We start from the raw sequence: 27,427 nt of genomic DNA on the forward strand, positions 1-27,427 counted from the left end.
CATTTGATATTTTATAGCCTCTTAGTGCACTCTTCCCTGGAGAAGATTTCTAACATTTTTAGCATCACTATGTTGCTTATAGATCTTTGTGTACAGTTGAAGCCATGCGAGCTTTCTTCTTTCAACTATGGCATGACCATTAGTATCAGTTTTTTTTCCAGCTCACTGCTGGCAGGCATGTTAGTGAGACTTTTTGTGTGTAGATTCAGATGTTACAAGAAAACACGATCTCACAGCAAACTCTCTGATGATACCAATATGAAGATGTCTCTTCTCTCCCCAATACTACATATTTAGAGCTGTTTATTTCCCCAGAAAATAGTGATTGTTTGAGGATAATTATTAACATTCTGTCAATATTTACCAATTTAGAGCGAATGCCACTCTTACATAGGTAAATTAAGGAAAGCCATGTACACAGGAGATATGTACCAAATGCATTCAGAGTCACAGGTATGGATGTGTATGTATGTAATATATATATATATATGTGTGTGTGTGTGTGTGTGTGTGTGTGTGTGTGTGTGTGTGTGTAGTTTTCTATATGTGTTTCTGTCAGTATGATCTATGGAGTTACTTATTCTAAGCCTTAAAACAGGCTAACCTGGGGTCATCACCAATTCCATGGCCATCACAACCATTTTATATATATATATATATATATATATATATATATATATATATATATATGCACTTCATTGATAGTTTTGTGGTTTGCATTTTCTTAGAGAAAAGTAAACCAAAATATCTATTAGATTGTGCATTCCACTCTCGAGCACTAATGACAAGCAATTAAAGAATATATTTTGCCATAGAAGCCTTGAGGCTATAAATTATTGCTTAAGGGTGTTTTGACAACTTATTTGTTTCCTGGATTTTTGAAACTGAGCTAGTTTTTATATTAATGGTTCATTCTATAACGCATTTAGCCATTGGTTCAAATTATGTCTTCAGACATAGAGTGTACATTCCAGAATAACAGGGTGCAGCTAATGTTCAAGGCTAAACTGAACTTCTGGGAATAAACGTGTTTATTAGCTGAAAAAAGTTTTCCTTTATGCAGCTCTGGACAATTCAATTTATGCTCTACTAATATTTATTTCCTTCTTTGTTATTTTTGAGTGTTTAATTTTTAACTGATTTTATATATATACATATAAAAGAAAATTTAAAAAGCTAATACTCATAAACATATGAGCATACATATACATATGTATATACATACATATATATGGTGATAATAAGTATATGAGTATGTATATACATACATATATAAATATACATACATATGGATATACAAACATATGTACATGGTGATAATGGCCTGGGACATGGTGATGGTCCCTGGTTAGCCTGTTTTAAGGCTTAGAAGTACTGTTATTTAGGCTTGACAGAAACTTTTTGGAAAATATAGATATTTTTCTCCATGTTAAATTTATGGCATTTTAAACTGACTCTATCCTATCTCTCTTTCTGTCCGTCTGTCTATTTTTCTATGTATCTATCATCTATCTATCTATTCTTGTACATGCTAGACAAACACAGTACCACAGGGCTATAGTCTCCAGCTCCATTTTGTTTTGTTTCCTTATGTTCTTACAATGGGGCTCCTTCTACAACCCATGCTTACTTTGCAGGAAATTTAAGAAATTTTCCTGTTGGCTTTCTTTTGATCTTTCTCAAACCTGTAATTGAAGGGTTCGTTCCTCCTTTTCCTGAATGCTCTTTGCAACCACATATTAAAAATGAGTTCTGTGACTTTTTGGACCAACTTTTGAAATCCTATCAGTTACATTTTGTCTCATGTGTTTCCTGTGTTTCATGAGTTACTGGGCACCTCTTCAGGTATAATGTAGTCCTTGGCCCTGGTGATGGCCAGGTTGACCTATTTTAAAGGTTATAGAGGTTATTATTTAGGCTTGAGAGAAGCATTTGGGGAAAATAATATTTTTCTCCAAGTTAAATTTATGTCACTTTAAAAACGGATAACAGATAGGACATCTCCTATCATCTACAGCAACAGTCTTTTTAAAAATTATTTTAATAAACTAAACTGTAACTGCTGGCTCGTTCCACCCACACCCCAGTTCTGGATATGATGACTCTGAGACTTCACTGCATATTAATAAATGCCTACACCATAAGCTTGGTCTTGTTCCCTGACTAACTCATAACTTAATTAACTCGTCTATTCTATGTCTCCTCAGAGTTTGGGATGAAATTTTTTCTGTGCTTACTTCTATCCAAGAGTTTCTTTCTCCCCCTAGAACTCCCACTTCCTATTCCCTGCCCCCCATTAAGATTTTTATTGACAGGTGATGCCCCCCCACAGTACACATGAGGTTCTTTCTGCAGTTCCCTCTTTTACTCTAGTAAAAGGCTCTTTATCTTTTGACAATAAATTATAAACAATAATAATGATTATGAAAACTATCAGGCAAGGTTACATTCATAATGTCTGGTCCGTAGATATTTGGCAGTCTTAGATAATGCATTCTACTCTCTATCTTGTTAAGTTCAGAGTTCTGTAACTAAATTAATTTCTATCATAACTTGCATTACCAACCAAAACCATCTTCTTAGACCTTAAAACATTAGGAGCAATAAATATAACATGAGCATAAATTCTAGAAATGAGAGTGATGGTTGCCTGGAAAGTCCCTCAAAATTTCTCTTTTGCCTTTGGAGCATCGGGATTGGCCTCTGACCCAGTATATGTGAAAGGCTTCGCTATGAAGCAGGAAATAAGAAGGATTATGTGCCCTGCCTTGGCAATGCTCAGCAGTCGACCTCCCTGCCTATTCTTCGTCCAGTTTGGAGAGCATACTAGCAGCGGTTGAAGCAAGGGAAGTTTCTTCCCTCTTGGCTCGCTTGCCAAGTATAAAATAAACTCCATAAAAACGTTCTTTGACGCTCATCAGCTTCTTTAAAGCAGAATGGGGGACTGCTAGGAGCTGACCTGTTTCATTGTCAAAAAAGCCTTTTGTTAATAAAACATCCTTAAATGCTATTTTCTGAGGATCTCTTGGGCTTCTGAAGAGCATTTATTTATCTATAGTATACCTGAATAGGCAAACATTGTTTGTTTCTGGCTCGTTCCTATCTGTTCAACCTACGATGCTTATTTATGTAATTAACTAAGCTAGTACCTAACATGACCATATGTTTAGTTGTCTGACTACAGACTTGTGTTTCTTTTTTATCCTAAAAAGTTTATAATAGCAGGTTTTAAAAGGACTATCACTTATTATTGCATTTTTAAAGAACTACATAAGCATAATTCCTTAAAAAGTATTGATACATAATATATATTATACAAAGTAATAAAATATACAAAGTCTCTACCAATGTAAAAATATCCGTCTTCTTGCCCTTTGGTTTAAGAGTAGAGTCACTAATGTAACTTTTCATCCTGTGGTTCCCAAGTCTCTTGTCTCCTTTTTTCTTTCATGTCTGCACCCAAGATCTTCAGGGAAACTCCCCTTGTCGAATCTTATTTTTATCAATTTGAAAGGAAGCCACAGTATTTCTTTTCCTGTGACAAAGCTTCTCTCCATTCTCTTCCCTTCTTTTTGAAGCTAAGACATCCAGGCTGATTTAATTCAGCAGATTTTTTCCATAAACCAATGTTTCTTAACAGGTGTTGCTTTCTGGCATTTAAAACATTTGAAGTTAGTAAGACACTATGTGATCTATCTCTGAGGATTTTTGTCACCCCATTTTGTTTGCTAAGCATCTCCTTTAAAGTATAATTAGATCTCTGTAAAACTGCTTGTCCTATAAAATGGTGTTTTCAGAACTTAAGACAAAACCCCATTGGAATTTAAAATATGTATTAATAGTATGGTGTATCAACATGTACACATATCTTAATTTTCCAAACTCTAAAAATTGAAACATATATCTACTATATGACACAGTTCTAAGGAAGTGTCAAACATTTTGTACTCTTACTTCAATATATTGCATCTCTTGGGTTGATAGTCTAACTTCTCAAGCCTTTTTGGGTTGTTCTTATCTGGAACTAATGACTGTTCTTGTAGATTCCAGATCAGATCATCTGAAGTTTCTTTATTCTGATTTCCCTTAAAGGTGATACATAAAATTGTAATTGTTACTTAAAAAATAACTATTTGTATGCTGATACGTGAAACAAAATTATATGGGATCCAGACTCATAATGTCACTGCACTTTACACTCACAGAAAATATTTTTCTTTATAATCTCCAACTCTTTCCTTAAGGACTTCACTTTCTTATTTTCAAACTAAAGATTTCTTCCTATACTTTTTTATACCCAGTTTATTTTCTTTTTATTTTTTTCTGAATGAAGTAGTTTTAGGAGCGTGCTGTCGATGTTTACTCGGTAGCTGTTGGATCAAAGTAGATCAAGAGTCGCCTTGTTTTTCCATTCACTTAGGAGTCATTCATTCACCTCAGATGCTGCCACAGGAACAGGATGCTGTGATGTTGCAATGGACCTCTGCGGTAATCAACTTACAGCACGATACACTTCTGGCAATTGTAAATAAATACTTTACAATTTGTCTCCATTTACAAGATAAGCTGCCAGGGAGAGTAGAGGAATGATTAGTGGAACATTGTTTTTTATCAACATTGTCCACACCACAGACTTGGCTGGCTTGAGTGCGTCTATGCTGTGAGTCCACTGCCTTGTGATTTTTGGAATATTTGACAACAGGGCATCAATGCATGATTGAAAAGGTGTCAGAATGAGGGTAAGCAGAGTTTAGTTCTATGTTATGTTCAAACTGAGAATTTTAGCAGCACATTTGTTCTCTGTGGGTTTCACTTGGCTAGAATGTGACATGAGAAATTGAGACAAGAACCTTTACTGGAGTAACACTAAGGGATGTATTGGCCTTACATGTCAATAGCTTGAAATTTTATTGTCATAGTCATTTATAGTTTCGATTTTGTGTCTGTCAGACTTTGGAGATATCTGGGATAATTGATAGGTTTCTATAATGCTTTTTGGTCATCATGAAAGGAGAGATCTAGACTAAATGTGACAAGTTCAAATGTCTGGGTTACGTATTAGGCTCAAAAATGCGCAAAGAAAGAGAGAATAAGAAACCTAGGAAACCCGTCAGTATGTGTCCTTTCTAAGGGTACAGCTGTTGACGCCTTCTAAACTTTAAGGGGAAGCTGTGTAAATTGCCTTTTGTATGAACTCTCCAGTTGTTAAATGTTAACAACTAATACAATGTGTATTAAATATTCAGAAGTTTGGAACACACGCACCAGACACTAGTTTGGATTTCTGCTTCATATCAGTGATTTTCAGACATTTTTCTCGTAATAACTATGAGTAATAATAATAGTAATATAGTAACATAGTAACCCCATGATTTTTTGTGTTTATATAGGAAACGAATTTCTAAAGCGGTATGTGTAATGCAACTATGTTTCAATTTTACTCTATATTGCAGAATTTGTTAATGCAAAATACAGCTCCCACTTCAAAGACAATAAAAACAGTTTGTTCTGAGCAAAACGCAAGTGACCCTGACGTGAAAAACGGATTCATGATGCTTCCTATAACGTTCTAATGTGGAAGTAGGTGCGTGAACACTTTTATACTGACATAACAAAAGAGCGCGATAAATCAATCAAAGCATTTACGAAATACATTGATGGATCTTCCAGTGAGTAAGCTACCTTAAAAATGGGGGAGACTCTACTACACAAGTCTCAGACGCAACCTGAGCTTAGTTTTTGGGTTATTAAGAGTAAATATGTGCTAAAAATACAATTAAAAAGTTTTACCTGTCACGAAAGGTGTAGAGGGAGTCAGTGTATGACTACGGGGACTAAAGATAGCCCAAGATAATTTAATTCTGGATTTGCAATGGGGGATTGCTTCCTTTTCCATGTTTTATCAGTTCATTGACTTCTACAGCATTCCATCTCTTCTTACCAAATATTTCTATTAGTCAGTTTTGTAGGTATGACATTGTCTGGGTAATTTTATTAATAGGTCCCTGTTGGCTAAACATCACATTATTTGTACATACAGTCCAAGTACTTTAAGTCCGGTGGTAGTGACAGGAAGACTCATTCCTGGGATCACAAAAAGAAGTTAGTGTGGGCCAGAAAGCTGTCTTTAGGGTATAGTTGTTAAAAACCATTAAGAAAGCTTCCCAGATCCTATGCATATCTGTAGTCATCACAGTCTGGACATCATGTTCTTTCTGTTTCTGCCCATGAATCTGTCGTAACATCTATGTGCCACTTACAGTAGTAAGATTATACCATAAGTTCAAATACTCAAAAATGCAGAATCCCTCTACAAGTAAAGATAGTAGATGAAAGAAAGACATTTTTAACTCACACAAAAAAACACACTCTTTAAGCAAGCTAAGTATATATAGTTTTTCCCATGTCAAGTTATTCATATTTTGTGAACTATGTCATGTGAGGTTTGCTGTATTTGCAATGGTTTATTATTTTTCTTTTTCAGAATTTCATGCATGAGCACCGAATCTATGCTATTTCTCCTCTCCTTTCTCTTCCTTCGTTATTCAATATTTTCTTCTTTTATTACTTTTCTGTTTCTCTCCTGTGTGTGTGTGTATGTGTGTGTGTGTGCGTGTGTGTGTGTGTGTGTATTCTACTAAGTCAACTGACTGGATTTTTTTTTACTCTAGATTATTTTTTTGGCTAAATCGATTTTAGAGCCATAAACCCATCAGAGTTTGGTCAGCTTTAAAGTTTGAAAAGGCTCGGGTTTTATGTCCAGGTCATTGCAACAGTTTGGGCTTGTACTTTTATTTCTCTTATTACTTGGATACTACACCAAATTACAGTTTAGACCAGTAAAAAAAAATAGTCTCATTTCAGAGGAAATAAGACAACATTTCAGTGTCATTTTAAAGCCCTTCCCTCCAAACTGTCCTTTCTCCATACATCAAACAATAGTGGTAGACACAGAAACAAGTGATCAGAATCATAAGAAGTTAGGATTCCCTAGTTGTTGTGATTGTAACAAAATCCAATTACATGTTTCCTTTTTTTGGGGGGGGGAGCTGGGGACCAAACCCAGGGCCTTGCGCTTGCTAGGCAAGCGCTCTACCACTGAGCTAAATCCCCAACCCCCAATTACATGTTTCCTAATCACAAAGAGAAATGGAATTCTGGAAGGAATGCATGTTATCATCGACTTCCCTTTTGTGAAGGTTAGTGCTGTCTAGTATTTTTCCAATTCTGGCTAAATAAAGTACAGTTCCCCCAGACTTACTTTTAGAGGTTTTAATGTTTATTACAGAATTATTTTCTAATTATGTGTGCTTTTATAGGGCTATGTGCACTGGAATACAGTCAGAAACCAAAGAGAGATGAATGCTGGTGTTTAGCTGGCTTCCTCATCTTTTTTATGCAGTCTGAGCCCCCAGTCCCTGGAGGGGTGCCACTCATATTCAGAATGTGTGTTTTCACCTCAATTAACCTGATCTGGATAATTCTTCATTGGCAATCCTAGAGGCTTGTCTTTTGGTGATTCATGCTCCTGTCCACTTGATAAGTAATGTTAATCATTAAAATAACACAAGATCAGTTAGCTCTGTATTTTCAACCTCCCAAACTCTCACCATTGTGAATTTCTAATCAGTCCAGCAGCCTTTTACAATCTTTAACAGTTGTGTGGAGTTTTTTCCCTAGGAAAATTATCTATTCTATTGTGAATTTTTAATCTAATACTAATTTTCTCTCAAAAGGACTTCTCATATAGCTATTAAATAATTTTTACAAATCTCTAGTGGATTATTATTTTCAATATATTTTGTGGAAAAAAAGCCTAGATGGCAGTATTGTTAAACATGAATGGGACTGGTGATGTAATTATGTCATATCTTCAAGAATAAAAATAATTATTATAAAAAATACATACAAAACATGTTTGGGAATTCCTGTCTAGAATCTAGACTTCCAGAATATTTTACAGTCAAATTCTTCAGCTTAGAATCTTAAGGAACACTTCATACCTGCTGTGAACATAATGTTTTCTGCGTTGTATGTAAAGCCTCTGCCTCTAGACCTGACCTGCCAGTAGCCAGCATGTGACAGAGATGAGTTTGATCCTGTAGCCATGACAATAATGTATGCAAAATAACACAATGTTTGCTAGGCATATAATAATGTTAACAGTCTGTCATCACTGTCAGTACAAGGTAACACCCACTTGAGATTCTGTCCACTACTATCTATTGCCTCTCAACTCCACAGTATCTTAGAAAACAGTAGTGTAGACAAAATGGAGACACTTAAGTCAGGACACCATGATACAGCTTCTATGAAGCCACTAGGACTTTTCAGTGATACAGCTGTGGTTTGATCACTGATGTTCCGATGAATATCCACTCACAAGTGGTCCTATAGTAAAGCACAATAAACTCATTTGTTCACCAAGCTGGACTGGTATAGAATCTATTTCTTTGGTCTGTCATTGGTACCGAACATGAGTTAAGTGAGTGTTTATTAGTATCTCTGCAGGAAATTAAGTAATGCAACATAAGAAACTGCGAATTATATGTAATCCATAACCAGTAAATAGTTCTAAGAAGACAGAGCTGAAGGAAAGGCATGGGAAAATATATGATAATACACTGGAACATATAACTGAGAGTGATAATACCTCTTTTTTATAAAGGAGATCATTTTCTACCCTTTAGTCAAAACAGGTAGCTTGTATAGGTACTTACTCATATGGTCTGTGGACATATGCATCTCGGATTTCAAATGTTGTTTCCTGACAAATCAATGTGGATTTCTTCAGAAAGTAAATATAGATGCCTTCATGTGTTGGTTCTGTTCATACAATTTATATTTTATCAGAAATGTAATACAGAATTGATCAATGTTCTCTGCGTAATGTCACATTCTTTCGCACAGCTTCTTTCTGGTTAATATAGTTTATTATTGACAAGTCTGTGTATGACAATAGCTTTCAGATATCACAGAAAGATGTGAAAACTTCACAACAAACTATAGCTCATGGAATTTACTATTGGGGAAAATAACAGTAAAGGAAATTATTAAACTTTTGTAATTATAAATATATCATTTAACATTTCCGAAATCTATTTATGCAATACCACATTGTTTGTTTTATGTTTTATATATATAATATATACATATATATCTTAAAAATTGTATATATTCTCAATCAGTTACTAAATATGAAAACTATATTATTTGTGATGTTTTAAATAGAAATGGCCCCAATAGGCTCATACATTTGAATGCTTGGTTATTAGGGAGTTGCTCTACATGACAAAGATTAGGAGGCATGGCCTTGTTGGAGTAGTTTTAACTTTGTTGATGAAAATGTGTCCCTGGGAGTGGCTTTGGGGTTTCAGGTACCAAGCCAGGGTCAGTGTCATCCTCTCTTACCGCTCTCTGTGAATCTGGATGTAGAATTCTCAAGCTCCTCTCCAGCACCATGTCTGCCTGCATGTTGCCATGCTTCCCACCATGCTGATAATGGACTAAGCCTCTGAAACGTCTGCAAGCCTCAATTAAATTCCATCTTTTATAAGAGTTGCCATGGTCCTGGTATCACTTCACAGCAATAGAACACTAAGACATTGTTTTACTTAAAATTAATCATTTGTATCATTAAAAACGGAATTAGATACTGGCTAGGCACAAATTTAACCTCATGTTTTATACCCACTGTCTGATAAACGTGTTTCTTAATTCTGACTTAAGTTGAAGGAGTGTATTCTAAGTAAGTATCTTCCTCCTAATTCCTTCTTACATTAATTTAGCACACACCTGAAGGCTCTAAATTACTTTGACCCTAAATTTCTATAATTTTGACAGTATGGTTAGTTAAAAATACAATCGTTAGTAGTACGGTAGACATGTACCAGATTTATTGAGCCCTCACCATGGAAAGTGTTTTCCATATATTACTTTATTAAATCTCATTATTTGATAATGTTTTATCATTGCCAATTCATGAGCGTAGAAGCTGGAGTTAGTAACAGTTTTGCACAGTCGGTGGCATAACCTATGTTTTAAACGACTGAGATATTATGCCTCTGTGTTTAGCTTAACTGACATTTATGTGCCAGCCAGTAATCAAATCAACAGAGCTCCTTGAGTCTGGAGGGGGGCCTTTCCATATGAATATGGTTAGTGTTTATTTACTACACACCAGTAAAGTTATATATCTGTCTTCTGAATATTAAAAAAAAATTCTGTATAGTATAAAAGATGATTGTTGGCCAGACCAACTCACCACCAGCTGGTTTTTCTTAAGACCCTCAATGTGTTTTCTCTGATTCAGTAGCTAAATGATTCTTACCATATACTTTGGTGCCAGAGCTGTTAGGCTAGTCTGTGATCAGCTGGCAGTAGCCACTGGTTGCTAAAGGTTTGCACTCATCCTTGAGTAATAGAGTTCAATGCAGTGCTCCCGGACAGTCTTGTGTAATGAAGCAAAAGCACTTAGGGAGTGGTGGCTAAGGGTTTAGCTAGAGTGCTCTGCTCTTGAATGTGAACATTGGAATCAAATCATTTCACTAAAAGGAAAGGCCTGTCTGTCTGTCTGTCTCTGTCTGTCTCTGTCTCTGTCTCTGTCTGTCTGTCTGTCTGTCTGTCTCTCTCTCTCTCTCTCTCTCTCTCTGTGTGTGTGTGTGTGTGTGTGTGTGTGTGTGCACTTGCATGCATGCACATGTGGCGATCACAGGAAAGCTTTCAGAATTAGGTTCTATCCTTCTACCATTACTTGTTTCAAAAGCTATGTACTTGGACATTTATTTATTCTTAAGAATGTACCAAAGAGGTGGGGGAAGCAGAGACTGGGGAGATAAATCACTCAATGAAGTGCTTGTCACACAAGCATGAAGATTTGAGTCCATCTTTATCACTCACATGATGTCACCAGTTGTGATGTCTTGCTTTTTTAAGCCTAGAACTGGGGATGAAGATTCAGAAGAAACCCTGGGGTTCACTGGTCAGACAGCTAATTTTTTTCAAGTCCTGCATCCCACCAAAAGACTTTTTTAACGTAAAACAAAGTGGATTGTTTGTAAGGATAAATGACAACCAAGTTTTTTTCCATATCTCAAAACACATGAGCAGGACACACAGGGCACACACACACACACACACACACACACACACACACACACACACATACACAACCCACACAGGTAAATAAAGTTATGGGGGATCAATTTGTAAATTATTGCAACATAATCTTAATTACAAAGTTAGGCAGAAGAAAGAAAGATAATTCTTCAACACTATCTCCTTATGGGGTAACTGTAGGGATGTTAATATAAAAGTCCTTCTAAACCAAGAATTTGCCTAGTCACGGGGATGGGGATCACTGAAAGATTCAGTGACTCTTCTGTCTGGGGTCTTCATCGTGAGTACTTAACAAATGTCCCTAGACCTATGTTTCCCTTGAAAGATAAACTATCTTCATTATGATGCAGTTTTCTTCTTACATTGAATGATCCCTTGTCATTTTCCACAAGAACATGGAGTTGAAAATGTTGTACCTGTCACAAGATGTTTGAAGAGCAAAGTGTCAGTCAGTACACAGACTAAAGTGAGCAATTTTGAAATTATATAAAATTCCCTGTTCCAAATTTTCATCCTGTCATGCTATGAGCTGCACAAACATTCAAAAGAACACACAGATCTATCTTATGTCTACACAGGTACAATAATAAGCCATGCTTCAAAATTTATGCTAATTACATGAGATTTTCATACATGTATGTACTTGTCATAGATATATGTAAGTAGATATACATCAAGACACCCGGTATGTTTATTTATCTAATTTTAGAGGAGCATCAATAAATGATGTGTTGTGTATTGATGATAAAAAAGGACTTTTATGGGTAAATTCGATGAGTTGTGGATTTATGGCAAAGTTCAGTAGCCTCTGTGTGTTAAGGATAATAAATACTGTGTAAAGAGATAGAGACAATGAATGACAATATAAATTGAAAGCTGTGGTTTATAAAAACACAAAAATAACAACAAAAGATGAGTTGATTCTGTTGGTCTTCCTGTGGAGTTCCTATCCCCTTAGGGGTCTGCAATCCTTCCTCTTATTCTCCCATTAGAGTCCCCAAGCTCCACCCACTGTTTGGCTGTGGGTGTCTGCATCTGTCTGAGTCAGCTGATGGGTGGAGACTCTCAGAGGGCAGAGTATCATTACCAGTGTCAGGCACTGGTGCTTGCCCATGGGATGGGTCTCAAGTTGGGCTTGTTGGTGGTTGACAATTCTCTCAGTCTCTGCCCTATCCACATGCATTTATTGCAGGCAGGATAACTTTGGGGTCTTAAGTTTTTTGGGTGGGTTGGTGTCTTTATTGATCTATTGGAGTTTTTGCTTGGTGACAGGAGTAGCCTTTTTAGGTTCTATGTCCCCAATGGTGTGCATCACAGCTATGATCAACCCCCCATCTTGATTCTTGGGTGCTTCCCTTATCCCAGCTCTCTGTCTCTTCCTGGAGATTCCCCCACCTCCCCACCAGTTCATTTGTTGATTTCCATTTACTCCCATAGTCATCTGGCCATCCCTCCTGTCCCTACTCACACCTCATCCTGAACCCCTATTCCTTTTTCCCATCCACTCTACCACCTGATTACATCCCTCCATCTCCCTCTTCCATAGGAGGAAAGATTGTTCCACCAGGGCTATAGGAATTCCACAGGAAGAATCAACTCACCTGGACCATTGGAGTTTTCAGAGGCTGAACCACCAACCAAAGAACAGACACAGGCTGGACCTAGGCATCCCTGCACATCTGTAGCAGATGTACAGCTTGTTCTTCATGTGAGTTCTGAACAACTGGAATGGGGACGATCCCAAAAGCTGTACCTGGGCTATGTTTTTCTAGACGGGTTGCCCTGTCTGGCCTCAGTGGGAGAGGATGTGCCTAGCTTCACAGAGACTAATGTGCCAGGGTTGGGGTATACCCAGGAGGAACCCACTAGCTTAAAGAAGAAAGGGAGATGGGGAAAGATTGTGGGAGTGGGAGACTGGGAGAGGGGCAGTGAGCAGGTTCCTAAAAAGTGAATAAAGAAAAAATAAACAAAAATTAAATTAAAGATGAATGAAACCCACAAGAATTTGCACTTTTGATCTCACAGCAGCTGTGACTGCAGACAGAAGACCTGCACATGTTCAATCCTCACAGAATCCCAGCATGTGTGGAAATGGGTCTTACGAAGTTCCACCTCTAACTAAGAAGCCCAACAATTGGGCTTCTGGGGTAAAAGAGTCATTTTTTCAGGGTGCAACACCTGGGGGATACTGGTACTCTAGTAGGTGACCCTATAGCTTTTGCATATATTGACAACACTAAAGAGAATCAGTGTGTAAAACCAAGCCAAGCCAAACCAGACCAAACCAAACCAAACCAACCCAAACCAAACCAACCCGAACCAAACTAAACCAAACCAAACTAAACCAAACCAAACATTATGTGAACTTGGGAGGGAATAGCTGGAATGGAGGGGGAAAGTGGAACTAGGAGGGGGATGAATAGGACAGGATCCAGTTGCGTCATGTGAATTATGAATATTTTAAACAATTAAGTAATATTACAAATAGAAACACCATAACCAATGTTGTTATTCACTGTATTTCCCAAGCTGAACCATCTTGTAGGCAATCAATTCTGTTTTGCTTCCCTGGCCCAACTGATTAAATGTCAGCATTTCTTTTCAGAGGTGGAGAAATTGATATTATGGTCTTTTACTTACATTATTCTTACTCTTTCATAAATTTCTCCCCAAGTTTCAGACAGCCTTCAATTACATTTTGGCAAATGTTTCACGATAAAATTTATTTGTAAGTATTTTCTATGTTTTGTTACTGGTAAAAGGAAGATACTGTGCTTATTTAAATCAGGGTTGCTATTTTTTTTTCAAAGGAAAACAGGACTCAAAGAACGATAGGAGGCATTATGCCATTTTAAAATGCCCCTGCTTTTCCTAGTTGACAAGGACCAAAATGCTATAATTTACCCTCAAGTCATGTTCCTTTTCTCTGTCATTGTCCAAGAATTGTATTTTTCAGTTCTGTTGGAAATTGGCTGAGGCTTGATGTGTGCTATCTTTCCAAAGATTGATTATGGTGTGACATCCTAATGGCATCTGGCTTGCTACTGACCAAGAGGTGACAATGGAGTTAGGGAACTGACAGTGATGTAAAGGGTACATGACTGCCAAGCTCTCTCTTTTGGGCTATTTTTATACATTGTACTGAGTTTGAGCCCTGACTCTCCACTACTGGAAACCTGTAGTCTTTACCTGAATAGTCTTCAAAGCACAATACCCCTATTTAATCTCCTGTCGTATATTGATTCATTCTCTCTCTCTCTCTCTCTCTCTCTCTCTCTCTCTCTCTCTCTCTCTCTCTCACACACACACACACACACACACACACTCACACACACTCACACACACACACACACTCACACACACACACAAACACACATACACACACATACACACACGGCACTCATACAATCTTGTTTTTTCTATAATAGAACCTTGTAATCCTTCTTGTAAGAAAAACAAAATCACAGTTGCTTGTTTTCTTCATACTTGCAAGTCTCCTAAGCTTGCATTTTCTATCTTTTAAAAAGAGAAATGTATTACAGCGGTCTTTCTGCATGGTTGAAGATGGGAAGTAGTTCAGTGTGGTCTGCCTCATGAGCTGAGGGACTGTGGAGTGTGCAGCAGAAACATTATTATGCCCGATTTTGTCTTCGTATGAAATTTTCATAGTATTTTCACCTGTACAGGAACCAAACAGTTCTCCTTTTCTTCCTTCATATGTGTTTTCTACAATCATCTAGCAAGGTACCCTCCCTCTTCTCTGTCAGTGTCTGAAGACCCCATCTCTGCCCCTTAATGAGCTCTCTCTTTATTACTCTTTATCCAGTCCTGTCATGTCCTTAGGTCTTCCCCTTGCTCTGAGCATCCTTAGTACATTTGTTAGGTTAATCATACTCACAAGTATCTGTGGCTTAATATTTCTTATATTTTTGAATACTGTCATGTGCATGGAGGTTTTGAGCATATTCTTATTTGTTCCTTAAAATGAACATTTGTCTTGTTGGTTTTGAGGAAACTGACACACAGTCATAGAGACATAACATGCAGGCAATTCAGAACTAATGGACATAGAGTGTGACACTGTTTCAACTCAAGGGAGTTTCTAATCATTTCATGAACATACTAGTGACATATGTAAGTTAATTGATTCAGCATACACTCATTGGACAGCCACAATACACAGGATTGTTGCTAGGCAACTAAGGATACAAAACGAAGTAGAGCAAGTTAGATCCCTGCCTCTAAGAACGTACATTTCACTCCAGAGGACTAAAATTATATAATCACGCAATGAACTGTTTGGTTGTCTCTGCCAGCAGTACAGTTTGGATGCATAAAGGGATTTATTGAGTTAGAAACACTCTAGGAAGAACAAACCTTACTCAGAGGGGACTGAAACTATGAGGGGACTGAAATTCATCAAATAACAAGAGAAGGAACATCTATGTTAGGCAGGAAACATCAATGGCACATCAATGAGGAAGCAGAGGGGTTCCATAGGACATTTCATTGTACCCATTCCCATTGTTACTGCAAATACCCTGAGGCACATGTTCCTCTATTTTTGCTTAATAACAAGTCTAAGCATGTTCTTCAAGTCATTATAATTTTGTTTTTGAGAAATAATGGTCCTGTTTGTAGAATTTAATAATTTGCTTTAGTTTTTCAGAGATTGGGCAGAGTAGAAATAATTTGACCCACGTCAAAGATAAAACAGGTTTGAGAAGTATGAGCCAAAATTAGTGCAGTAAACGTATGAGCCTGCTCCCTAGGGACTCCTTGGGTTCGGTGACAAGGAGAAATACAAAAAGTAGGCAGCCATCCCTTTCTGTCTGAGAGCAGGGCACTCCCTCTGCCTCTTATGTGGATTAGGGCAGATAGAAGGCATTAGGCAGGTCTCAGCATGGGACAAACAAGTGTGTCTGAGAGAGTGTTGTCTCTCAGTCAGACAGGCCTACATCCTGCTCCTGGAGCTATTCAAGCTAACTTCTCCATTTGGGAAAAACAAATAATACAGAAAGCCCAGCTATTATTGGTGTAAGTCCTAGGGGTAATGTCTTGAACACAGAAACTCTCTTCATTTATTTCCTCTTTATTATTCCTTTCTTCCTCGTTACTGACACATTTCTGTACAATGTAGCCACACGGGGAGGATAAGAGCTCAGGAAGTGACTGGAAATTTTATCCTTTTTTAGATTTTAGCTGCCCTCACCACTGTTCACTTTCTCTTCTTCAGTTGATTAAGATACTTGAACAATGCAAATTATATAATTGAAGGTATTAAGTGCATCTTTTTAATGTATGAATACATTGTGACATGATTGCCTCCAACAGCCTTACTAACCTATTACCTTACCTAGTTGCCTTTTGTTTTTAACTGCTAGACATGCTATTTATTATTCTTTTATAATTCAGAACTGGTTACATTTGTATTCTATTTAATATAAACTAACAAGAAGTATAAAGTATAAAGTATAGCACATTATATGTATTCATATATATATTCACAATTCAAAATGTTCATATATATATGAATATATTAATAAAGTATAGTAATTTCTTGGTATTCATACATAGAAACACTGTGCTTTATACCGTCAATGTGTACAGTTTGTGGTATATAAGTTGTTTGGCCAACATGTCACCTCTGCCTTCACCCTCAGGTCTTGGTAGCTACTCTTCTCTGTTTCTTTGAGTTTGGTGTTTAAAAAATCCCACATATGAGAGCAAGCAGTCCGTTTTTGCCACTCACTTACTTTGTTAACTAACTGAAGCTATAGTTCACACTCAGCTTTAGATTTAGATGAATTATCTATTATCAAATTGCTGCTCAGCTGCCATAGTGCATGGCACGTAATCAATGCCTGATAAATCATGTTAGTTTCCCTTGAATATTGCGAACCAGCCAAGTTTAAAATTCTGCTTCCTCAAAAGTCACTATGTTCACATCCAAGTGTTTGCTAACAAATGCCAATGAATCCTTGGATGCACATGCCACAGGCAGACAAGGAAATCATGTTAGAGAGCCTGCAAGGATGCAGAACTAGTGAATGAGTACGTAGAGGCATCGTCAAAGGATTTCTTGGCTAATCATAAGGAAGACACTAGGCTTCTCTGACTTGGTCAGAGAATCCTCTAGTATGGGCACCATAGGCTCTTATAATGCACTTAACACCTTCACTTAAAAATGTGACTGTGTGATTGTGTAAGTGAGAATTTCACCAGGAACCCAGCCTAGGATGTACAGAACATCTGAGGACTCGCTTACTCATTACATAAGATCTTTCCTATTGGCTGTATCTAATCAATCTCCTGCCGCCATACCGCTAAGATTTTTAGACAGGTGTGCCAACTCCCAATGCATAGCAGACTGTAAGCTTGATTTGTCTGAGAAAGGGCCCACCATTTTAGTTCAGGTTTACAAGGAAGTTACTGTGTAGCCAAGGCTTCCCTCAAACTTGGGATCCAATTACCTCAGCCTCCTGATTGCTGTGTCCACAGAAGTATGGCACCGTGCCCAGCTACAAGGACACAGGGTTTAGTGAATCTCTATAGTTTATACTGATTGTACAATCAATTTATGTCTCTCAAAAGCTTCTAATGGCTTCTAAAGTCAGCATGGCTAATGACATTGATTTTAGTAGTAAACATTTATTCATTTATAATATCACCTCAAGTTATATCATTATATATATTATATATTATACATATTATATATATTAAATCATGAATATAATAACAGTACAGTAAGCACATTTTCTGATGTGGTGTTGGAATGTAGTATATAAAGTCAGAAACAGTAAAGTAGTTAATGAAACAATATTTATTTATTATTCTTTTATAATTCAAAACTGGTTACATTTGTATTCTATTTCATATAAACTAACAAGAAGTATATTTTCTAATTGTGTGAACTATTATTGAGAGAAAAATAAATGTAGTTTTTGGGCATTCTTTTGCTAATAATAGTCTTGCAAATGTTTTGTCGTTTTGGAAACTAGAATTTTTCTTGTATAACCTGGTTCATTATTTAGAAAAACTGCTATGAAATTAATTAAAACTTTCTACTGTAACTTTCTATACTTAGACAAACCTTGTCCTTGACTTTGATTATTTGTATAAAATTGTGTTTAGTACTTTGAAATTTTTGCAGAAGAAATGTGTGTTTTTTTCCTTCTGTAAATTTTTATTCTTTACAAAGCTTTCAACATTCATTTCTTCTTGATTTTTCAAGATGGACAGGGCATGCTTCTAGTTATAAGGTTGTTAGAGTACACGCTAAAAGAGCTAAGGTCTGAGCTTGTGTGTACAGCTAGCCAGTTTCCTGATCATGACTAAAGGCTTTTTATTTTCCACAATCACAGTGCACAGAACAGTCCAGAAAACTCAGACAACGTCTGTCATTTAATAGAAAGCCCTAATGCTCTCACTAGCTTGTTCAAAACACATTTATCTGAGCAGCAGACCCTAAACTGAGTGGTCTGACCTTGGCTTCAGTCAAGTTTCCATATCACAGAAATTGACACATACCACAGAGTACTCAATCTCAGCTCATCTTTCCATGTTATAGTCAAAATCAGCTTGCATGTCTGTGAAGAGGTGAATGTCCTTATACACTTTTATAAACCCATTATTATACCCCAGTCTGATGTCAAAGAGGGTAACATGACTAGACTAGAGTGTAGATCCCCAGGAACAATAAATACCACTCTCATGTAATGTTTCCATTCAGTACTAGTAACAATTGTATCGTTTGTACCATACATTAGATTAGAGAGGCATAGCAGACTGGGTCATAATTTGTTTACTACACAATGAAACTGTTCCTGAAATCAGGAAACAGTGTTTTCCTTGAATTTTTACTCAGTTTATCAAAAGTAAGATCATTTTAAAAATTACACACACACACACACACACACACACACACACACACACACACACACAAAACCATACACATACACATATATTCAAACCTGAGTTTTCTCAACATGGTTAATCATTACTATCTAGTTGATTGGCTTGAATGATGCTTATGTTACTAAAGGAGCTTCCAGCATGCCTGCAGGGCATTTCCAAGGAGGAGTCATAGAAAAAAAGAAAAAAAGAGAAAAAAAAACCAGAAAACCTACTATGGAGATGATTTTGGTGCACCAGGCCTTAGCTAAGGGCATGGGGGTGGGGGATGAGGTTGAGAGAAAGCCAGGTGATGTAGGTCTCTTTCCCTATCTGCTTCCTGTCTACCTGCAGTAACAGTGTGAACCACGTGCTCCTTTACAAGATGGAGTGAAATCCTGGAACCCATGAGTCAGAATCAATCCTTCCTTCTTTCAATAGATGTTTTCTTCAGGTGTTTTTTTTTTCTACACTGTAGACAGAAGTTTCTTTTTTTTCCCAAAATACTTTCTCTTGCCTTTTCAAAACCTATTTTCTGTTGATTATAGGTAAGTATGCCACACTTCACAATGTTTGGAAGGATTATTTGAGCATCACATTCTTTTAATTGACATTCTTACATAAAAAATTTGAGGTCAAACCCAGAACAACAGCTGAATCCACTTAGAAAACTTGGACATCTCTTACTTTCAAGGTGAAACAGTCATTTACTCAGACCCACACACTACTATTGTCTTTGTTCCTCCTACACTCTAGTTAATATTGTCTTAATTCTCTACATCAAAGCAATAGTATTTAAAATAACATTCTCATTGATGTAATCACTGCTGTAATCATTATCAATAAAACAAGCATACTGAATGGGCAGCTTTTCATTGAATGAGGTAGCATGCAAGAAATTGTCCAGCAAATCACACACTAGGAGTTACACAAATGCCCTTTTTCAGTTGAACCAGCACAGGTGACCTGTTTTGTTCCCTTCCTTTGGCTTCCTGTTCTTCATTTGGGTAAGTCCATAAAATAAATACAAGGTATATTAATACATCATTCTTAAGCAAGAGAGACTAAAAAATATATTAACTTTTGGAATCCAGTTCCCAAAATCATAATTAATGCTTTGTTAGGAAGGATCGACTGTATGTGCAACAGTAAGGCAGAGGATTTTGAGGCTGTCCATATCATGGAATAAACACTGTAGACGGGTATATTCCAATAAGCTGTGTACAAGTCTGCAAAGTATGTATACACATATAAGTAGTTTCTGTTTGTTAGATTTCACCATGTTTTTTAGGGCATGGTCTGTCTAATACAGCTTTTACATGGAGAACACTGCAGTTCCTCACTCTCCCTTGTTTAAAGATTATATTATTAAGCCATACTTCCTAAATTCTGAGATATATATATATACCAATTGAAGAAAATTTTGAATTAAGAAATCTTAAGGATATTTACTTATAGGGGGTTGGGGATTTAGCTCAGTGGTAGAGCACTTGTCTAGCAAGCGCAAGGCCCTGGGTTCGGTCCCCAGCTCTGAAAAAAAGAAAAAAAGAAGAAGAAAAAAAACAAAGTATATTTACTTATGCTTGTGGATATAATGGTCCTTTTATAATTTCCAGTGAAGATTCTAACCCATTGGGCAGCAGTCATCCCAAAATCTGAAATAATTTCTAAGTATTTTTAGGTTACAAATAGAAGGAGTTCCAAAAGAAGGAGGTCTTCATAATGCATATCCATAAACAGAAAATCTAACTTTGAAAGAATTATTTTAAGATATGCTAGTTTCAAATTTTCATTCATGTATTTCTTATGTGTGACCAGTATTTCTTACATTAAGCATTTAGTCGATCAAAATTACATTTTTAGCCCCCACTTATACACCTTTAGCCCACATATAATTAAACTTTTCAATAGTATGAAGAAATTAATACCTGTAAGTACCAGAGGTTTCCCAGAGTTCACAAGGTTAACTAATGACAATTATTTGAGTCAATTATTTTTGTACCCAGCTCTCTTTAAATCTAGCCCATTTACCTTGTCATCGCATAAGCACATATTCAGCTAATTGTGTCAGTAGTGACAATTTGAAGTCATTTGGAAAGGGGACAAAATATAATTCATTTCCTATCCATGTACGTTAAATAAAATATAAGGAGTGGATGATAATGTAGACACAATCACATATACATTCACAGATTAATATATGAATGAATATCTAGAGAACATACATATATTGAGGTGTATAGATGCAACTCGAGGACCTAATACATCAGGCCAGCCATCAGGCAAGAGTTCATGCCTACAGGTTCGATAACCTCCAGTACCCCATCTGCTGATGTCTAAGTGTTCACGAGCACAAGTCTCTGGATAAAGTTTCCTATCCACATTATGTAACTACTCAAGTAAAAGAAAATAAATATATTTACATTTTTAATTCAACTTAAAATTAATTCTCCCTAATAAGTAGTTCTCTCCACATTAGTAAATGAAATGTTTGACCTGTAGAAGACATGATGGATGAGAATAGTTTTTGAGTAGTCGAGGCTCTATGAACACATGTGTTTTCGCCTTGTGTTGAGGTACTCAAGGACTCCATGTATGATCTGTCAAAAGTTAAGTAGAACAAGAAAAGCTTTTTTTCTTTTATGGGATTTTTTATTTACATTTCAAATGTTATTCCCTTTCCCAGTTTCCCAGACATAAGCCCCCCATCCTATCTCCCTTCCCTTTTTCTATAAGGGTTATTTTCCTCCCTAACCACCCACACTTCCCCTTCCCCAACATTCCCTGATACTGGGGGTCCAGTCTTGGCCGGACCAAGAGCTTCTCCTTCCACTGGTGCCCAACAAGGCCATCCTCTGCTACATATGCAGCTGGAGCGCTGGGTCAGTCCATGTAAAATCTTTGGGTAGTGGTTTAGTCCCTGGGAGCTCTGGTTGGTTGGCATTGTTGTTCTTAAGGGGTTGCAAGCCCCTTCAGCTCCTTCAGTCTTTTCTCTAATTTCGTTGAACTGAGAACAGGATCCCCTTTGGAGGAATTAGAGAAAGAAAATCTTTTAATGTAAGAAGCCTAGGTTACCTTGCTTATAAAGTGGGGGAACTACTATAATTATTCATCCCACTGAGATTAGATGGCCTGTTTTGTGTTTGGAAAACAGATTTTAAAATAGTTCAAATGTTTAACCTTGCATAAAAATGGAGAAAAATGCAGATATAATAATGTCAAGAAGACTGGTTCTACCATAGTTATTTCCAACTGATTAAAGTGCAATATGGGAAAATGAAATACTTGAATTAAAGTATTGTCATTGGTTAAATTAGTCTGTTTTACACTAAGTTAAACATAATGTTTTTATACATGTACATGTACATCACACACACACACACACACACACACACACACACACACACACACACAGAGTCTAAAAAATAAGACTTGGAGGAGAAAACTGGGAGAGTCTTTAGCAGTGGTTTTTAAACTCCTTAATGCTGTGACCCTTTAAAACAGCTCTTCATGTTCTGTTGACATCCCCCCAACCATGTAATTATTTCATTGCTACTTCATAACTATAATTTTCCTACTGTTATGAATTGTAATGAAAATTTGTGATATGCAGGATGTGGCCCCCTGATGGATTTCAACCCACAGGTTGAGAGCCACTGCCTTAGAACCGTCTCTAACACGTGCTGGCTGGGAGATTTCTAGACAATCTTTCTTTCATGTAGCAAGTAAAACTTGTTCCTATAATTTCAAGCATTCTCTGATGCAAGAAAGGTAGACCCTTTCCTATAAAATTGCTTTATTAATTCTACCACATATTCCAAGACCTAGCACTTATCTTGTCAAAGCCCAATCCTGCTAAAAACCTCATTCTACTTCATTGTTTTGAGCATTAGGCTTATGATACTTCCAATTAAACTTAGAATTATATCATGCATGGTTTTATTTTACAGTATTTTGACATTTCAGTTTACTTCAAATGGTTCCCCTCCCCCCTGAATTTTGACAAGGTTGACTTGCACATCGCCCATGGATCACAGAAAATTCTATTATTTGAGAGCATAGTAAGGCTGACAAGGATGTATCCCCTATCACTCACCCCAGCGATTTAACTCTTATAAAAACATTTGATTGCCTCATTTTCCTGATTTTTATATATTATGTTGGTGTTTATTTTAAAGAAAATTTTGGAATTTTTTGGTCTTATATTCTTTAACAGTAACTTTGAAATAGAGTATAATTCATGAATGAAAATTTTTTGACACTGATTTATGATATGGTTATTTAAATATATGAAAAAACAAGAGCGGGAAGAGCATTGGGCAGAGAGCAGTAGATCCATTGTTGTCTGTAGACACAGGAGGCCCTCAGTCTGCATTGGTATCAGTTGTGCAAGCAATTACCTATTACAGAGCAGTGTCAGGAATCGGAGATGGGTGACCCAGAGGCTTAGTGACAACCAGCTTGGAAGTAACACAGAGTTCCAGGTTTTGTGAAAAACTCCATCTCGTAAAATAGTGTGGGAAGCAATAGAGGCAGACACCTGATGTGTGCCTCTGACTTCTATGTAAGGCTTTGCACATGAGGGTGCTTGCACACACCTGTACACATTCGTAAATAACACGCATGCCATAAGAAAGAGAACAGCTATGTTTTTTTTATCTTTACACTGATTCATTTAAGACAGTGGGTCCAGCATTTGCTTTAGAATTTCAAAGTTTCGAAAGGGAATGAACTTTGTGTTGCAACTTTTCCCTGTCAACAATCCTGCCTTCCTTCTCCTGGGCAATAATGACTGCCAAAGGTTTCCTGTAGTCTAGATGGGATTCTCTAGGAATTCAATCGAAGAAGTACTTCATCCCAACCTAGCCGGTGGTATTGTATTTCAGGGTTCACTCATCTTTGTTATAGTGTTCTTAAGTTGACAAAACAAAAAGAGTTATTTTCCTACATGCTCTTGAATTTTTCTCAACTTTTTTTTTCATTTTAAGGCATATTCACTTCCTGTACAGATTCAACATATACGGTCACTCATTTTTTTTTATTTTTTGGCCTTTTTTGTTAGGCAGGCATGCTGTGTTATTCTTTCACAGTTGTCATAGCGTATAAATGGATAGAGAAGACTAAAACTCTTGTCCAGTATTTCACACTAACCTTTTGATGCTGAAGTGATACTTGCAGACCTATTAACATTCAGTTTGGAAAACTTGGATGAAAAAAATGCATACCCTATCTGTGTGGCTGGATGCGTGCTTTTGTCTTTAGGACCTGTGCATAGGTTACTTGCCTAGAGTCCTGGCAGCTTACTAACCTCTCAGGATTTATTGCCCAGGGGAGTGGACCTTGACAGGATTCTTCATTTTGCCTTCTTGCCTGTCATGGAACTCTACAGGTTGAATGAGAATGCTCACCTGGAATTGAGTTCACAGAGGCCAGGATTTCAGAAATAGATATTACCACCTTTATGGATCAGCCGTTTGTAACGGACAATCTACCAATCACTTTGGTGCAAGGTCATATTCGTCAATATCCACTTCGTTCCCCACTCCAACTCCCTCAGCCATCTCCATCTCCATGAATGAGACTTCAACAGAAGGTACATTTTCAATAGTTTATGATGGGAGTTTAAATACAATTAAATGGATAAATGTTGACACTCTGCTGTTTCAGTTGTTAATTGATTGCCTCAGTGAGATGAACAGATGACTATGAAATGCACTGGGATGCAGTTCCTTCTCTGCGTAGACTTCATCATCTAAGGTCTGTAAAGCCCAGAAAACCTGAGGCACATAAGCAGGCAGTGTGCAGCAATAGCGGGGACTGGAAATACCAAGATGTGCTCTTCCTAGGCTGCTTTGTTTTTGCTTTTGTGAAGTCTACATCTCAGTGCTCCACCAGAGACATCATGGATCAACAAACAGGGCTGAAACAGAACCCAAGAAATATATGTACATTAGAATCTTCATAGGTAAACACAGCTGGGAGGCTGGTGAGGATTAAGTATGATATGGAGCAAGGGATAGACTTTCTGTGACTGTCTGTGATGAAGGTATTTGTGGGAAACAGCATTCCAGAGAGATGGCAAAAGAAAGGAATTTGGAAAAATGATATGTTATGGCAGGATATCAACACCACATGAAGACTCGACTCTTCATCCTCAGTTTCCTCCCATTCCCCACCACCTAATCAAAGAAAAACACCTTCAAGTAGAAAACATTGCTCAATATTTTGGTGTTTCTTCTCTACCACATTCTTATTACATGTAGTGAAAAGATAATGCAAAGTGGAGGATTACACATTCGTAATGACAAATTATATCAAACAGGAAATATATTTCCTTAAATTCGACTTAGTTGCTCCGTAGCTGACATTAACTCTCTGGTAGATGAAATTACCTTGTCAGAGCCCACCATCTGAGAAGGAATTTTGCAAAATAAATTCAGTACATTTTAGGAAAGCTGTCAAGATATTTTTGGTATGCTGTTGTTGCGAGCTCTTTGGAGATGTGATAGACTATCAGACTATCTCTGTAAGGTGTAATTCCCATTCGATGTCTCAGATAGCAGAGACTTATCCTTGGTTGTAGGAGGATCACCCACTTAGTCATAAGTTCTCCTCTTACCTCTTGCTCCCACCACAATCTGTTTCCAAGGGTTATTTGTTTACTTTTCAGTCAATAAATGTTTATAAACATTTTGTCTATTAAATGAAGCCTTTCTGTTGCATACTTATACATACAGTTCTTGAGGCAGTGCTTCACCAAGCTGTCCAGGCTGGCTTCAAATTTCCCCTTCCCCTTGCTCAGTCTGGGAGTAGCCAGAGGCCAAAATTACAGTCACCTGCCATTGTACTGGGCCATTCAGGAAACACTTTTCAAAAATAAATTATGTGTTCCATAATCATCAGTGAGATTTAGTTTTAAAATAATTTATTTTCTACTCTAGCGATTTATATGCCTGTGTAGATTCACACAATGATTGTCACATTGTGAGAACATCTGGACGAGTGCTCTGGGGAGATACCCTCACTAGGACAGCTAGTTTAGTTTTAATGGTGACAGGAACATAAGGGTTTTGTATGCAACATGGACTTTTCTGTGTGAGACACAGAAGCTGGAATTTGAAATTCTCCTGCCCCTTGGAGTAAGCATGGACACAGTGTGTTTACTTAATAATTATTTATTGCCTTGGAAGAAATAAAAAAATAAAATTTATGATTTCTGAAAGCCTACAAATTTTACAAAGAGGACAAGCAGACTATAAGATATGAGAAATTATCCAGTGAAACAGAAGTCTCCAAAGAGTGATACAAGCAGAACATTACTCCACAAGGAACAGCACAAAAGCATAGCTGTATCATCATGAGAAAAATACAATGTGGTCAGGTTTGACAGAAAGTAAGAGATGTCAGGCTGGTGTTTGGAAATAAGATGATCTGCTTGTGAATAACAGCAAATATAAAGACGTCGATTAGAGATTAAACTAGGGTGGAGGTGTGCCTGCTTTGAGACAAGTAATCGGAATTTCATGTGAAAAAAAGTACTGGTGTGGAGTATGGAATCACAACAGTTTAAGTTTTCAAGCACATCTGTTGTGGTGATGCTTACCTAAGAAATTCATGGACAGCAGACTCAAGCTGATGTTTGAAGCCTACCTACCATACCATGAGATCCTATCTCATAAAAACATCCCAGCAGTAAGAGCTGGATTTAGTGTAGTGTGGTTTATTAGGACCTTAGGTTGTAATTCATACTGTTCATTATCAACAACAAAGAAAGAACATCTTTCTGTTATTAAAATAAACCTCTTTCTCTCAGAAGTTTAGACATATACTTCTAAGAGGATTGCCTGTATACCTCTGATCAGCAGCTGTGGACAGAGAAGATAGAATTTATGGGAATATCTTTTGTCACACACTTCTAATCCTATAGCTTCCTAAAGTGCTTAGAATGGAGATAGAGTAGGATTATGATGGGAAACTCTCAAATTCCAATAGGGAATAAAAGGACAAACTGAAAAGGCAGCCACTATTCTCTCCATTAGGTTCCTCCCACTATGGCTCAAGGAACCTTGTGGAAGAGGAGGCATAAGGATTATAGGAATAAGGGAGATGGAGGGCACCTAAATAACAAGGCCTTTAAACACAATAGGGCCAGGTTACATCTGAACTCACAAAGGCTGGGGCAGCATGCATAGAGCATGGCAGGGCTGGGCCAGATTGGATACCAGAGGAGAGGTGCGGACAAGTCCCAATCTGTAACCTAGAAACTGTCTCCAATTGAAACTACTCACTAATGAAAAACGTTAGTTTTCTCCAACAGAGTCTCCCTGGATATACAAAGGATATAAGCATAGGCCCCATGTCTAACATGTGGCCAACACAAAATGAACTCAAAGGTATTTTTAGAGGTTTTCTTTTC

The 27,427-nt window shown here is 37.2% G+C and overlaps 1 protein-coding gene across 10 annotated transcripts in view; it reads left to right on the forward strand.

Annotated features, from left to right (window-relative positions):
* The window catches only part of Prr16 (proline rich 16), a 340,436-nt gene that overhangs the window by 62,749 nt on the left and 250,260 nt on the right, over window positions 1–27,427 (forward strand). For 3 of the 10 annotated variants that reach the window (XR_010059583.1, XM_063277474.1, XM_063277475.1), the window contains one exon: window positions 12,665–12,826. The exons of 2 other annotated variants lie outside the window; for them this stretch is intronic. Coding sequence is in view for 3 of the 8 variants with exons in the window: in XM_063277474.1 (XP_063133544.1) it covers window positions 12,665–12,826 (162 nt within the window). In the remaining 5 variants the exon portion in view is untranslated. Of the gene's footprint in view, window positions 1–703; window positions 24,605–27,427 lie in introns of those variants that run through there. 5 more of the 10 variants (XR_010059588.1, XR_010059585.1, XR_010059586.1 and 2 more) reach the window with 5 other exon arrangements.

Source organism: Rattus norvegicus, chromosome 18 (genome assembly GCF_036323735.1).
Source record: "Rattus norvegicus strain BN/NHsdMcwi chromosome 18, GRCr8, whole genome shotgun sequence".
NCBI lineage: Eukaryota > Metazoa > Chordata > Mammalia > Rodentia > Muridae > Rattus > Rattus norvegicus.